Below are 12,660 nucleotides of genomic sequence, written 5' to 3'. Positions count from 1 at the left end.
TGGTTTTCTGTTTAAAACCTTTTATTTTGTAACACCATAATCACCTTTCTTGAATGTGTGAAAAACCAGTATTAGCCTGTTTATTTCACCTATAGGAAGATTTTTGTGTCTGTTGGTCATCTGTATGTATTCTTTGGAAAAATGTCTATTCATATCTTCATTTTAAAAAATTATTATTTGTTTTTTGGGGTTTTGAGTTTTATAAGTTCATTCTGGAAAACAGTATGGAGTTTCCTTGAGAAGTTAAAAATATATCTACCCTACAATTGCACTATAACCTATTTATCCAAAGAACATAAAAATACTGACTTGAAGAGATATATGCACCCCAATGTTTATGGCAACATTATCAACAATAGCCAAATTATGGAAAATAATGGGAAAAAAAATTCCAAATTATGGAAAAAGCCCAAATGTTCATCATCCAATGAATGTATAAAGATGTGTTATTTATATACAATGGAATATTACTCAGCCATTAAAAGAAAGAGATCTTGTCATTTGCAATGACATGGATGGTCCTGGAAAGTATCATGCTAAGGGTAATAAATCAGACAGAGAAAGACAAATACCATATGATCTCATTCATATGTGGAATTTAAGAAACAAAATAGATGAACATGGGGGTGGGAAGAAGAGCAGCAAACCAGGAAACCCACTCCTAACTATAGAGAACAAATTGAGGCTTACTGGAGGGGAGGTGGGTGGGTTAAATAGGTGATGGGTATTAAGGAGGGCACTTGTGATGAGCACTGGGTATAGTATGTAAGTGATGAATCACTAAATTCTATACCTGGAAATAATATTGCACTGTATATTAACTAATTGTAATTTAAATAAAAGCTTGGAAGAAAAAAAAAGAAAGATATTTTTTGCATGTTTAAACTAATAACATTGTGACATGTACAAGATTCTCTACCATCTTTTACTTCCAGCCGATATGGCCCCTTCTGCTAATAGGGCCCAGATTTACACTTTCAAATAAACAACTAAAAATGTACAAAATTTTAAAAACAACCATTTTCAGATACTGGGCAATTCAGACAATAAGTGGTACAGGCCTTTGATCTCTGTGAAAGAGGAAACACACAAGGTGAGATCTATTATCCCTTTAGCTTTCTCCTGGGAGGTACATTCCAGCCTGGGGAACAGGAAAAGTGATTGAAAGCAGAGCAACACAATGTTGCTGAGTTGGTAAGATAGGAATCAGAGTCCAAGGAGAGAGATCACTAGAAGTTGCAAATTAGAAAGAAACTACCCAGAAAAAAGAAAAAAAGAATGCAGAAACTGACATAACAGTACTCTTGAATCTTTGCTAAATACTATGGTGTGCATGCATAGGCTAAAAAAAGAATGACTGGGGAGCTTTGAACTTGAGGATCTACAGAGCTACCAGAGTTCATGCAAGGCTGCGAATTATTCAAGTTCCTAATAGCCACAGTGGAGAGCCCTTGGTGATCACATGTGGCAGTTGGTAAAGTCCCCAGAAAAGTCACACTTTAGAAGTGGAGCTAAACTATCCATTGAGTAAAGGCTATTCTGCATGTGTGCTAACAAATCTTAAAATAATCTTTGAAAGGAACAATCTGAATTTAAGTAATTTAACTATGTAGCCAAAGGGATTGGTAACCTTTTTTCTACAGAGAGCTAGATAGTAAAAACTTTAGGCATTGTGGGCCATATACAATTTCTGCTGCATATTCTTTTTATTCTTTTTTAAAACAATTCTTTAAAATGTAAACATCATGAATATGCTCATGGCTGGACAAAAGCAAGTCATGGGCTGGATTTGTCCTGTAAGTATTGTTTGTTGACCCTTGACCTTGCAGGATAAAATTCAACAATCTTTAAAAGAAGATAACAAAATCCAAATTATCAACAATGTCTGGTAACCAAACAAACATTATTGGGCAGGCCAAGAAGAAAATATAATGTATAACCAAGAATAAAATCATTCAATAGAAAAAATCCAGAAATGATGAAATCAGCAGTCAAGGTTTAAAACAGTTGTTATGAGCAGCCCGGGTGGTTCAGCGGTTAAGCGCTGCCTTCAGCCCAGGGCCTGATCCTAGAGACCCAGGATCAAGTCCCATGTCAGGCTCCCTGCATGGAGCCTGCTTCTCCTTCTGCCTGTGTCTCTGCCTCTCTCTCTCTCTCTCTCTCTCTTTCTCTCCCTCTGTGTGTGTGTGTGTCTCTTGTGAATAAATAAATAAAATTAAATTTTAAAAAATAAAACAGTTGTTATAACCATGTTCAAGTATTTAAAAAATGAACAGAATGAAAGATAAATATAATATGTAAAAAAGAACTAAATGAACTAATAATGAAATATATAATAGCTGAAACAAAAAAAATTTTAAGTTTTATTTATTTGAGAGACAGAGAGAGATAAAGAGCCTGTAGGTGTAAGCAGAGGGAAGGACAGAGGGAGAGGAAGAATCTCAAGCATACTCCCCACTGAGTGAGGAGTCCAATGTGGGGCTTGATCCCACGACCCTGAGACCATGCCCTGTGCCAAAACCAAGAGTCAGACTCCTAACTGACTGAGCTATCCAGGAGCCCCTGAAACAAATAGATTAATTGGATAGGAATAATAGCAGATTAGAGACTACAAAAGAAGAAATCAGTAGACTTAAAGATAGCAATAGAAACTATATAAACTGAAGCACAGTGATACAAAAAGATTTAAAAATAAATAACAGAGCACTTATCTAATGTATAATACCAAGCAGTCTAATGTATATTTAATTGGAATTATAGGGTGGAGTGGCAAAAAATATTTGAAGAAGGGGCACCTGTGTGGCTCTGTTGATTAAGCCTCTGACTGTTGGTTCTGGCTCAGGTCATGACGTCAGGGTCGTGAGATAGAGCCCTGCCTCAGATTCCATGCTCAGCATGGAGTTGCCTTGAGATTCTCTCCCTCTCCCACTGCCCCTCCCCCCTCCTCTCAAATAAATAAATAAATAAAATCTTTTTAAAAAAGTATTTGAAGAACTAATGGCCAAAATTTTTCCCAAGCTCAGGAAAACTATAAACCTACAAATCCAAGGAGCAAAATGAACCCCCTGCTTTGAGCACCTACAATGAGGGTCAAAGAACCAAATAGCAATAACCTAAACCTGAAACAGTAAGTTTTTTAAAAATTTGGGTAGAGTTGACACACAATGTTACATTAGCTTCAGGGGTACAACTTATATTTAGTAAGTTTATATATTACGCAGTGTTCACCACAAGTGTAGCTACCATCTGTCCCATTACGTCACCTTTACAATATCACTGACTGTATTTCTTATGTTGTGCCTTTAATTCCCGGGACTTATTCTTAAATGGCCAATTAGCTGCATTTCAAAATAGGATACATTTGTCTTTTACCTTATCAGGTCTTAAGCACCGAAGAATTATTATTTTCTGTAGTTCATTTAGTTTTTCATCCATTGGTACTGGAAATTTAGCATTGTGTGGCTCTTTACTGTCATAAATTTCCCGCCATTCGGTTATATGTTCACAAAAATGCTCTCTAATGGAAAAAAAAGCTTACTAGTTATTATTTCATTGGAATATAATTTAAAAAGAAATTGTTGAACAAGGAGCTTAAAATTTACCTATCCTTATACAATGTTGTCATCAAGTTTAAACAATTACCTGAGTTCTTTGAAGGCAGGAAATTCACTTGCACGACAAATTTCCTCCCAGCTTTTATCCTGTAGCCAAGTTGGATCAGGATTTTTTTCAGCACTCTTAAGACTTACTCCTCCAGTTAAAAGAAACATCAGTTCCTGGTATTCAATCTCTTTCTTTGCCCTGTAAAACCAAAATAAAGATTGCTGTAAATTGCTGATTTTAAAACTGAATGAAGTAAATTTCTGCTTCTATAGCCTTGATAAAATAATCAGAACTGAATTATTATCCTACTGCCATAAACAACTGGAAAACTAGATAAAGTGAATGAAACGACTGTTTTTGGAAATTATACAATAGCCAGTGTAAGAAGGGAGACAAGTAAGGTGATCCCTATGATTGCCTCAGCTATCCACCTGGAGGCACTTTCCAGACTACAAAACAGAGGGATGATCAAAATCAGAACTTGATAGTATTGCTGAGTTGAATAAACAGAGGTCAGAATGAAGGAAGTCTGAGGAGGCAGAATTTGTGGGCAGAGTAGGAGGGAGGAGGGAGATGCATAGAAAAGAGGACCAGAAATCTGTGTATCGGTCCTCTATATGGATACTTAATATCTAATACTTAATGCTAAGGCATATAGGAAAAGGGTAAAACTATAGGAGACAAGGCAAAGAATATCGAGGGAGCTGTAAATTGAGCAGCTATCAGAGCTCACACGACTAGTTCTTGCCAACTACAGTTGAATTTTTGTTGAACATCGGAGGAATTCAGGAGCAATATCAGAGGGATCATGCCTTAGTAGCAAAGCTAACCTAGCTTCAGAAAAAAGTATATTCTAAAGCTACCAAAAGAAAGCTTAAAAACAAGCCTTGAAAACATCAAACTATTCCAGTAATTTAAGTACCTGCAGAAGTAAAGTCTAACGCTCTTTATATTTTTTAAAGAGTTTATTTATTTCTTTGAGAATGCGAGAGAGAGCATGAGCAGAGAGAGGGTCAGAGGCAGAGGGAGAAGCAGGCTCCCCACCAGCAGGGAGCCTGATGTGGGGCTCAATCCCAGAATCACCTGAACTGAAGATACACACTTAACCCACTGAGCCACCCAGGCACTCCATCTAATGTTCTTTAAAGGAATAAAAATAACCCCAGCATTTATCCATGTAAAATTCACAACATCCATAACCAGAAGAAAAAAAAATTCAGTCAATAAATATGTACAAATGATAGAGATAATACAACAAGAGGATAGGAATGTTAAAATTCCTGATTCACTGATTTCTTTCCAGATGTAGAGAAACTGAAATTATTCATTACCAGTAGATATACAGTATAAGAGATATTGAAGGAAATTTCAGGTAGATGGAAATTTGAATCAACACAAAAGCATAGAGCGCCAGAATCAGCACAAAAGAATAAAGAGTACCAGAAATGGTAACTATATAGGTAAACATATAAGACTTTTTTCTTATTATTTAAGTCTTTTTAAAAGATTACTATTTAGAGAAAAAAAACAATGTGCTGTGTGATTTATAACATGTACAAGTGAAATGTATGACAAAACAGAAGCTAGAAGGAGAGAAATGGTAGTATATGGTTATAAGTTCTTACACTATATATATATAAAAGAATATAATTTTACCTGAAGATAGACTGTGATATGATAAAAGATATACTACAATCCAAGTAAATCACTAAAAGAATAAAACAAAAAATTATAGCTAGTAAGTCAACAAAGGAGATAGAATGGAATAATACACACTCAATTCAAAGAAAATGAGGAAATGGAACAATAAACAGACGTGCAAAGCAGAAAGCAAGTTGTAAGATGGTAGATTTAAACATAACTCTATATTCTCATTGACTGTAAATGGTCTAAACAATTTCATTAAAGGTAGCGATTATCAGATTGGATAAAACAAACAAGACCTAACTACATGTTGTCTTCAGAAATACAGCTTAAAGACACAAATAAAAGTATGGAAAAATATATACCATGTTAACACTATTCAAAAGAAAGCCAGGGTCCATAATAGCATCATAAAAAATAGATTTCAGAGCAAAGGATAGAGCAGGGTTTAAAATAAAAAAGGTCAAGTCAATTAATTAAGAGGTCATAACAGTCCTAAACATTTACACATCTAATAACAGAGCATCAAAACACAAACACATATTGATAGAACTGTCAGGAGCAATCTCCATAGCTGAGAGATTTCAAATCTCTCTCAAAAATCAATTGAACAAGTACACAGAAAATCAATAAGGATATAGGGTATGGACAAGCTTGACCTACTGGGCATTTATGGAATATTCCATTCAAGAACAGCAAAATACACATTCTTTTCAATGGCATATAGAACATTTGCAGAGATAGACCGCATTATAAGCCTTAAAGTGTCTCATTCATAAAATTTCTAGAAAGGATAAGTATGGAGGCGGAAAGTAGAACAGTGGTTGCTGGGGCTGGGAGTAGGAATAGGAGTTGACCAAGGAAGCACAAGGAAACTTTGAGATTATGGAAATGCTCTAAAATTGGATTTTGGTGATAGTTGCACAATTGTATAAAAATCACCTAACTGTATTCTTACCATCGGCAAATTACATAATACGCCAATTACCTAATAAAGCTGAAAAAAGGGCAGTTTTCCAGATAAACAAAAACTAAAGTTTATCACCAGTAAACCGGCTTTACAAGAAATTTTAAAGAGACTTTTATGAGCTGAAAATAGATGGCATTAATTAATAGCAAAAAACATACAAAAGTAAAAATCTCACTGGAAAAGGTAAAGAGTAAAGGGAGTAGATTTGATCACTTATAGAGCAAGTATGTTGGTTAAAAGACAAAAGTAATAAAATTAAAACTACAATAATTAAAAGATGCATAAAATAAAAATTTGTAAAATGTGACATCAAAAATATAAAACAAGGGGGTAGTAAAAATACAGTTGTGGAATGTGTTCAAATTTAGGCTGCTCTCATCTTAAATTATTTATTTTTATTTTTATTTTTTTTACTTATGATAGTCACACAGAGAGAGAGAGAGAGGCAGAGACACAGGCAGAGAGAGAAGCAGGCTCCATGCACTGGGAGCCCGACGTGGGATTCGATCCCGGGTCTCCAGGATTGCGCCCTGAGCCAAAGGCAGGCGCCAAACCGCTGCGCCACCCAGGGATCCCTCATCTTAAATTATTATAAACACAGGATGCTATATATGAACCTCACAGTAACCACAAAGAAAAAAAAAATACCACAAAGAAAATGAGAAAGGAACTTAAACATAAAACCAAAGAAAGCCATTATACCACAAGAGAAGTGAGAAAAGGGCAGAAAGGAACAAAGACAACAGGCAGAAAACAATTACAAAGTGGCAATAAGTACATGCTTATCATTAATTACTTTAAATGTAAATAAACTTTCCAATCAAAAGACATAATGGCTAAGTGGATTAAAAAAAAAAGACTCATCTTTATGCTGTCTACAAGAGACTCAGTTTAGGAGTAAAGATACAGATAAGGAGATTCCTTGAGAAGTTAAAAATAGAGTTACCCTACAACCCAGCAATTGCACTACTGGGTATTTACCCCAAAGATACAGAGGTAGAGGTAGTGAAACAACAGGACACCTATACCCCAATATTCATAGCAGCAATGTCCACAAAAGCCAAACTGTGGGAGCAGCTGAGATGTCCTTCAACAGATGAACAGATAAAGATGTTGTTTGTATGTACACACACATACACACACACACACACAATGGAATATTACTCGGCCATTAGAAAGGATGAATACCTACCATTTACATGGATGTGGATGAAACCAGAGGGTATTATGCTGGGTGAAATAAGTCAATTGGAGAAAGACAATTATCATATGGTTTTACCTATATGTGGAATATAAGAAATAGCTCAAGGGACCATAAGGGAAGGAGGGAAAACTGAATGGGGAAAAATCAGAGAGGGAGACAAATCATGAGAGACTCGTAACTCTGGGAAACAAACTGAGGGTTACTGAAGGAGAGGTGGGTGGGGGGATTGGGTAACTGGGTGATGGACATTGGGGAGCGCACAAGATGTGATGAGCACTGGGTGTTATACTATATGTTGGCAAATTGAATAAAAAAAAAAGTAAAGATAAACACAGATTGAAAGTGAAGGGACAGGAAAAGACAGTCCATGCAAACAAATGAAAAGAAAGCTGATGTAGCTATACTCATATCAGACAAAACAGACTTTAAAATGAAGACTGTAATAAAAGACCAAGAAGGGAATTACAGAATGATAGAGGAATCAATCCAGCAAGAAGATTCAACATTTATCTATCTATCTATCTATCTATCTATCTATCTATCTATCTATCTATCTATACCCAGTGTATAGGAGCACCAAATATAGAAAGCAAATATTATTCTCCTAAAGGTAGAAACTGATAGCGATATAATAATAATAGGGTACTTTAACACCCCCACTTACATCAATGGATAAAGCAGTCAGGCAGAAAAGCATAAGGAAACACTGACCTTAAATGACACATTAGACCAAATAGACTTAGTAGCCATATATTTAAAATCCCAGCCAAAGGCAGAATACGCATTCTTTTCAAATGCACATGGAACATTCTCTAGGATAGATTACATGTTAGGCCACAAAACAAGTCTCAATAAATTCAAGAATATTGAGATTATATAAATATATATATTTTATATATTTATTATATATATTTAGTATATAGCTATATATAATATATGATTGTATTATATATTTTTATATATTTATATATTTTTTAAAGATTTAAAAAAAGATTTTATTTATTCATTCATGAAAGACAGAGAGAGACAGAGACATAGGCAGAGGGAAAAGCAGACTCCATGCAGGGAGCCCGATGTGGGACTCGGTGCCAAAGGCAGACGCTCAACCACTGAGCCACCCAGGTGTCCCTACTTTTTAAAAATATTTATTTATTTATTTTAGAGAGAGAGAGAAAGAGCATGAAAGAGTAGGGGTAGGGAGAGGGAGAATCTCAAGCAGACTCCCCACTGAGCATGGAGCTTGATGTGGGGCTCAATCTCACAACCCTAAGATCATAACCTAAACTGAAACCAAGAGTCGGACACTCAACCAACTGAGCCACCCAGGTGCCCCAAGACTGAGATTACATTAAGCATCTTCTCTGCCTACAATGGTAATAAAACAAGAAATCAATAACAACAACAACAAAAAAAAGACTGGAAAAACCACAAAAATGTGGAGATTAAGCAACAGGCTACTAAGCAACCAATGGATCATTAAGGAAATCGAAGAAATTAATATAGATAGAGACAAATGAAAACAGGAATATGACATATGAAAATCTATGGGGTGCAGTAAAAGTGGTTCTAAGAGGGAATATCACAGCAATATGAGCCTACCTCAAAAAACAATCTAAGTTTAAACCTAAAAGAACTAGAAGAAGAATAAATGAAGCCCAAAGTTAGTAGAAGGAAAAAAAATAACAAAGATCAGAGTGAAAATAAGTCAACCTGAGACCAAAAAATGTAAACAAAAAAGATCAGTGAAACTAAGAGGTAGTTCTTTGAAAATATAAACAAAATTGACAAACCTTTAGCTAGATTAGCCAAGAAAAGAAGAGGGCTCAAATAAATAAAATCAGAAATGCAAAAGAAGTTACAACTAACGTTACAATTACACTATAAATAATTATATGCCAATGAATTGGACAACCTAGAAGAAATGGATAAATTCTCAAAAATATACAATCTTCCAAGACAAATCACGAAGAAATAGAAAATTTGAATAGACCAATTGCTAGCAAAGAGATAGAATCAGTAATAAAAAAACTCTTAACAAACAAAAGCCCAGGCCCAGACAGCTTCGCTGGTGAACTCTACCAAACATTCAAAGACAGTATCTGTCCTTCTCACACTCTTCCTTCAAAAAAACTGAAGAGGAGAAAACACTTTCAAACGTATTTTATGAGAGTGGCATTACTTTAATACCAAAATCAGACAAGAATACCACACAAAAAAGAAAATTACAGGCCAATATCTTTAATGAACATAGAGGCAAAAATAACAAACATAGCAAACCAAATCCAACAATACATTAAAAGAATCATACACTATGATCAAGTGGGATTTATTCTAGAGATCCAAGGATGATTCAACATCCACAAATCAATCAAGGTGATACACCACATTAACAAAATTAAGGATAAAAATCATGATCATCTCAATAGATGCAGAAAAAAATCATCTAACAAAATTCAACATCCATTTATGAAAAAAACTCTCAATTAAGTGCATAGAGAGGGAACATACCTTAATATAATAATGTCTATATATGATAAACCCACGGCTAATATACTCAATGGTAAAAACTCAAAAGCTTTTCCTTTAAGATCAGAAATAAGACAGGATGCCCACTCTCCACACTTTTATTCAACATAACACTGGAAGTTCCAGCAACAGAAATTAGACAAGAAAGAGAAACAAAAGGCATTCAAAATGGAAAGAGAGAAGTAAAACTGTCACTATTTGCAAATACTTTCTATAGAAAATTCTAAAGGTTTTGTTGGAACTAAAAAAAAAAAAAAACTGTTAGACCTAATAAATACAGAATTGTAGAATATGAATGATATCATTCTAAAGAAATCAGTGGCATGTCTACACACTAATAAAGAACTATCAGGGAATTTAAGAAAACAATCTCATTTACAATTACATCAAAAGAATAAAATACCTAGGAATAGATTTAATCAAGGAGGTGAAAGACCTGTCCACTAAAAACTGTAAGATACTGATGCAAGAAACTGAAGACACAAATAAATAGAAAAATACTCTGTGCTCATGGATTGGAAAAACCATATCATTAACATGTTCATACCACCCAAAGCAAGCAACAGATATAATTCCAATAAAAATTCCAACAATATTTTTCACAGAACTATAAAAACTAATTTAAAAATTTGTATAGAATCACAAAAGATCCTGAATAGCCAAAGTTATCGTGAGAAAGGACAACAAAGCTGAAGTTATCCTGCTTCCTGACCTCAAACTATATTACAGAACTATAGTAATCAAAATAGTGTAGTAGTGGCATTAAGGACAGACCCATAAATCAATAGAATAGAACTGAGAGCCCAGAAATGTATATACAGAGCTCAGAAATAAATATACCCCCACACAGTATATACAGACAATTAATGTATGACAAAGGGGGAAGAACACACAATGGAGAAAGGACAGTTTCTTCAATAAATGGTGCTGGGAAAACTGGACAGCCACATGCAAAAGAATGAAACTAGACCACTATCTTATACTACTATTTCACAGAAATTAATTAAAAATGGATTAAAGACTTTAATGTAATACCTGATACCATAAAATTCCTAGAAGAAAACATAGGTTGTAAGCTTCGACATCAATCTTAGCCCTATTTTTGTGGCTATGACTCCAAAGGCAAGGGAAACAAAAACAAAAATAAACAAATGGGACTATATAAAACTAGAAAGTTTCTGTAAAGTGAAAGAAACCATCATCAAAATGAAAAGACAACTCAGTGAATGGAAGATGATATTTATAATAAATCAAATATCTGACAAGGAGTTAACACCCAAAATATACAAAGAATTCACACAATTTAACAAGAAGCAAACAACTTGATTTAAAAATGGGCCTAGGATTTGAGTGGACATTTTTCCAAAGAAGTACAGATGGCCAACAGGCACGTGAAACAATGTCCAGCATCACTTATTAGGGGTGCCTGTGTGTCTCAGTTGGTTAGACATCTAACTCTTGATTTTGGCACAGGTTATGATCTCAGGGTCCTGGGATCAAGTCCTGCATCAGGTTCTGCACTCAGTGTGGGGTCTGCTTGAGATTTTTTCTTTCTCTCCCTCTGCCCCTCCCCTGCTCATGCTCTCTCTCTTTCTCTCTCTAAAATAAACAGATAAAATCTTTTTTAAAATCTCAATTAGGGGAATGCAAAATGCAAATCAAAACCACAATAAGATATCACCTCACACTAGTTAGAATGGCCATAATAAAAAAGACAAAAAAGTATTTAAGAGGATGTGGAAAAAAGGGAACTCCTGCACCCTATTGGTGGAATATAAATTGGTGGGCACTATGGAAAATAGTATAGAGATTCCTCAAAAAGTTAAGAATAGAATACAATACAACCCAGCTATTTCACTTTTGGTATTTATCTGAAAAATATGAAAACACTCATTTGAAATGATACATGCACCTCAATGTTTATGGGGGGATTATTTACAATAGCCAAGATATGGAAACAACCTAAATGTCAGTCTCAGACATATAAGGAATGATATCTTGTCATTTGTGACAACATGGATGGAACTTGAGGGTATTATATTAAGTAAAATAAGTCAGAAGGAGAAACATAAAAAACAGTACAATTTCACTCATATGTGGAATATAAAAATAAACAAATAAGCAAAACGAAACAAACTCAGAGATACAAAGAATAGATTGGTGATTATCAGAGGGAAGGGAGTTTTTTGTATGGGGGAAGGGGGTCAAATGTATGGTGATGGATGGTAACGAGATTTTTGGAAATAATCACTTGGCAATGAATGCAGATGTTGAATTATAATATACATCTAAAACTTATATAATGTTACATACCGATTTTAACTTGTAAAGAATGAGAAACACACACACAAAAATGAGAAACACAAAACAACAATGGCAATGAATAGAAAACGATAACACATATGGTAGATATTAATCCATCTACATCAATAATCAATTTAAATGTAAATGGTTTCATTACATCAATGAAAAGACATAGCCTGTCAGAGTGGATGCAAAAATAAGATCTAACTATATGTTGTCTACAAAAAAAAAAAAAAAAATTTTAGAATACTACTCAGCCATGAAAAAAACGAAAATTTGCCATTTGCAATGAACGTGGATGGAACTAGAGGGTATTATGCTAAGCAAAATAAGTCAATCAGAGAAAAACAATTATATGATCTCACTCATGTGGAATTTTTAAAAAGATTTTATTTATTTATTCATGAGA

General features: G+C 34.5%; 1 protein-coding gene across 1 annotated transcript in view; it reads right to left on the bottom strand.

The window, feature by feature from the left end:
- The window catches only part of DNAH12 (dynein axonemal heavy chain 12), a 202,979-nt gene that overhangs the window by 25,874 nt on the left and 164,445 nt on the right, over window positions 1-12,660 (bottom strand). Inside the window, 2 exon segments of the mRNA XM_038566103.1 lie at window positions 3,373-3,517; window positions 3,643-3,801. Of these exon segments, the coding sequence (XP_038422031.1) occupies window positions 3,373-3,517; window positions 3,643-3,801 (304 nt within the window).

The sequence above is a fragment of the Canis lupus genome, chromosome 20, assembly GCF_011100685.1.
Source record: "Canis lupus familiaris isolate Mischka breed German Shepherd chromosome 20, alternate assembly UU_Cfam_GSD_1.0, whole genome shotgun sequence".
Taxonomy (NCBI): domain Eukaryota; kingdom Metazoa; phylum Chordata; class Mammalia; order Carnivora; family Canidae; genus Canis; species Canis lupus.
Note: the sequence above shows the minus strand (reverse complement) of the source record. Positions and strands in the feature narration are given on the sequence as shown.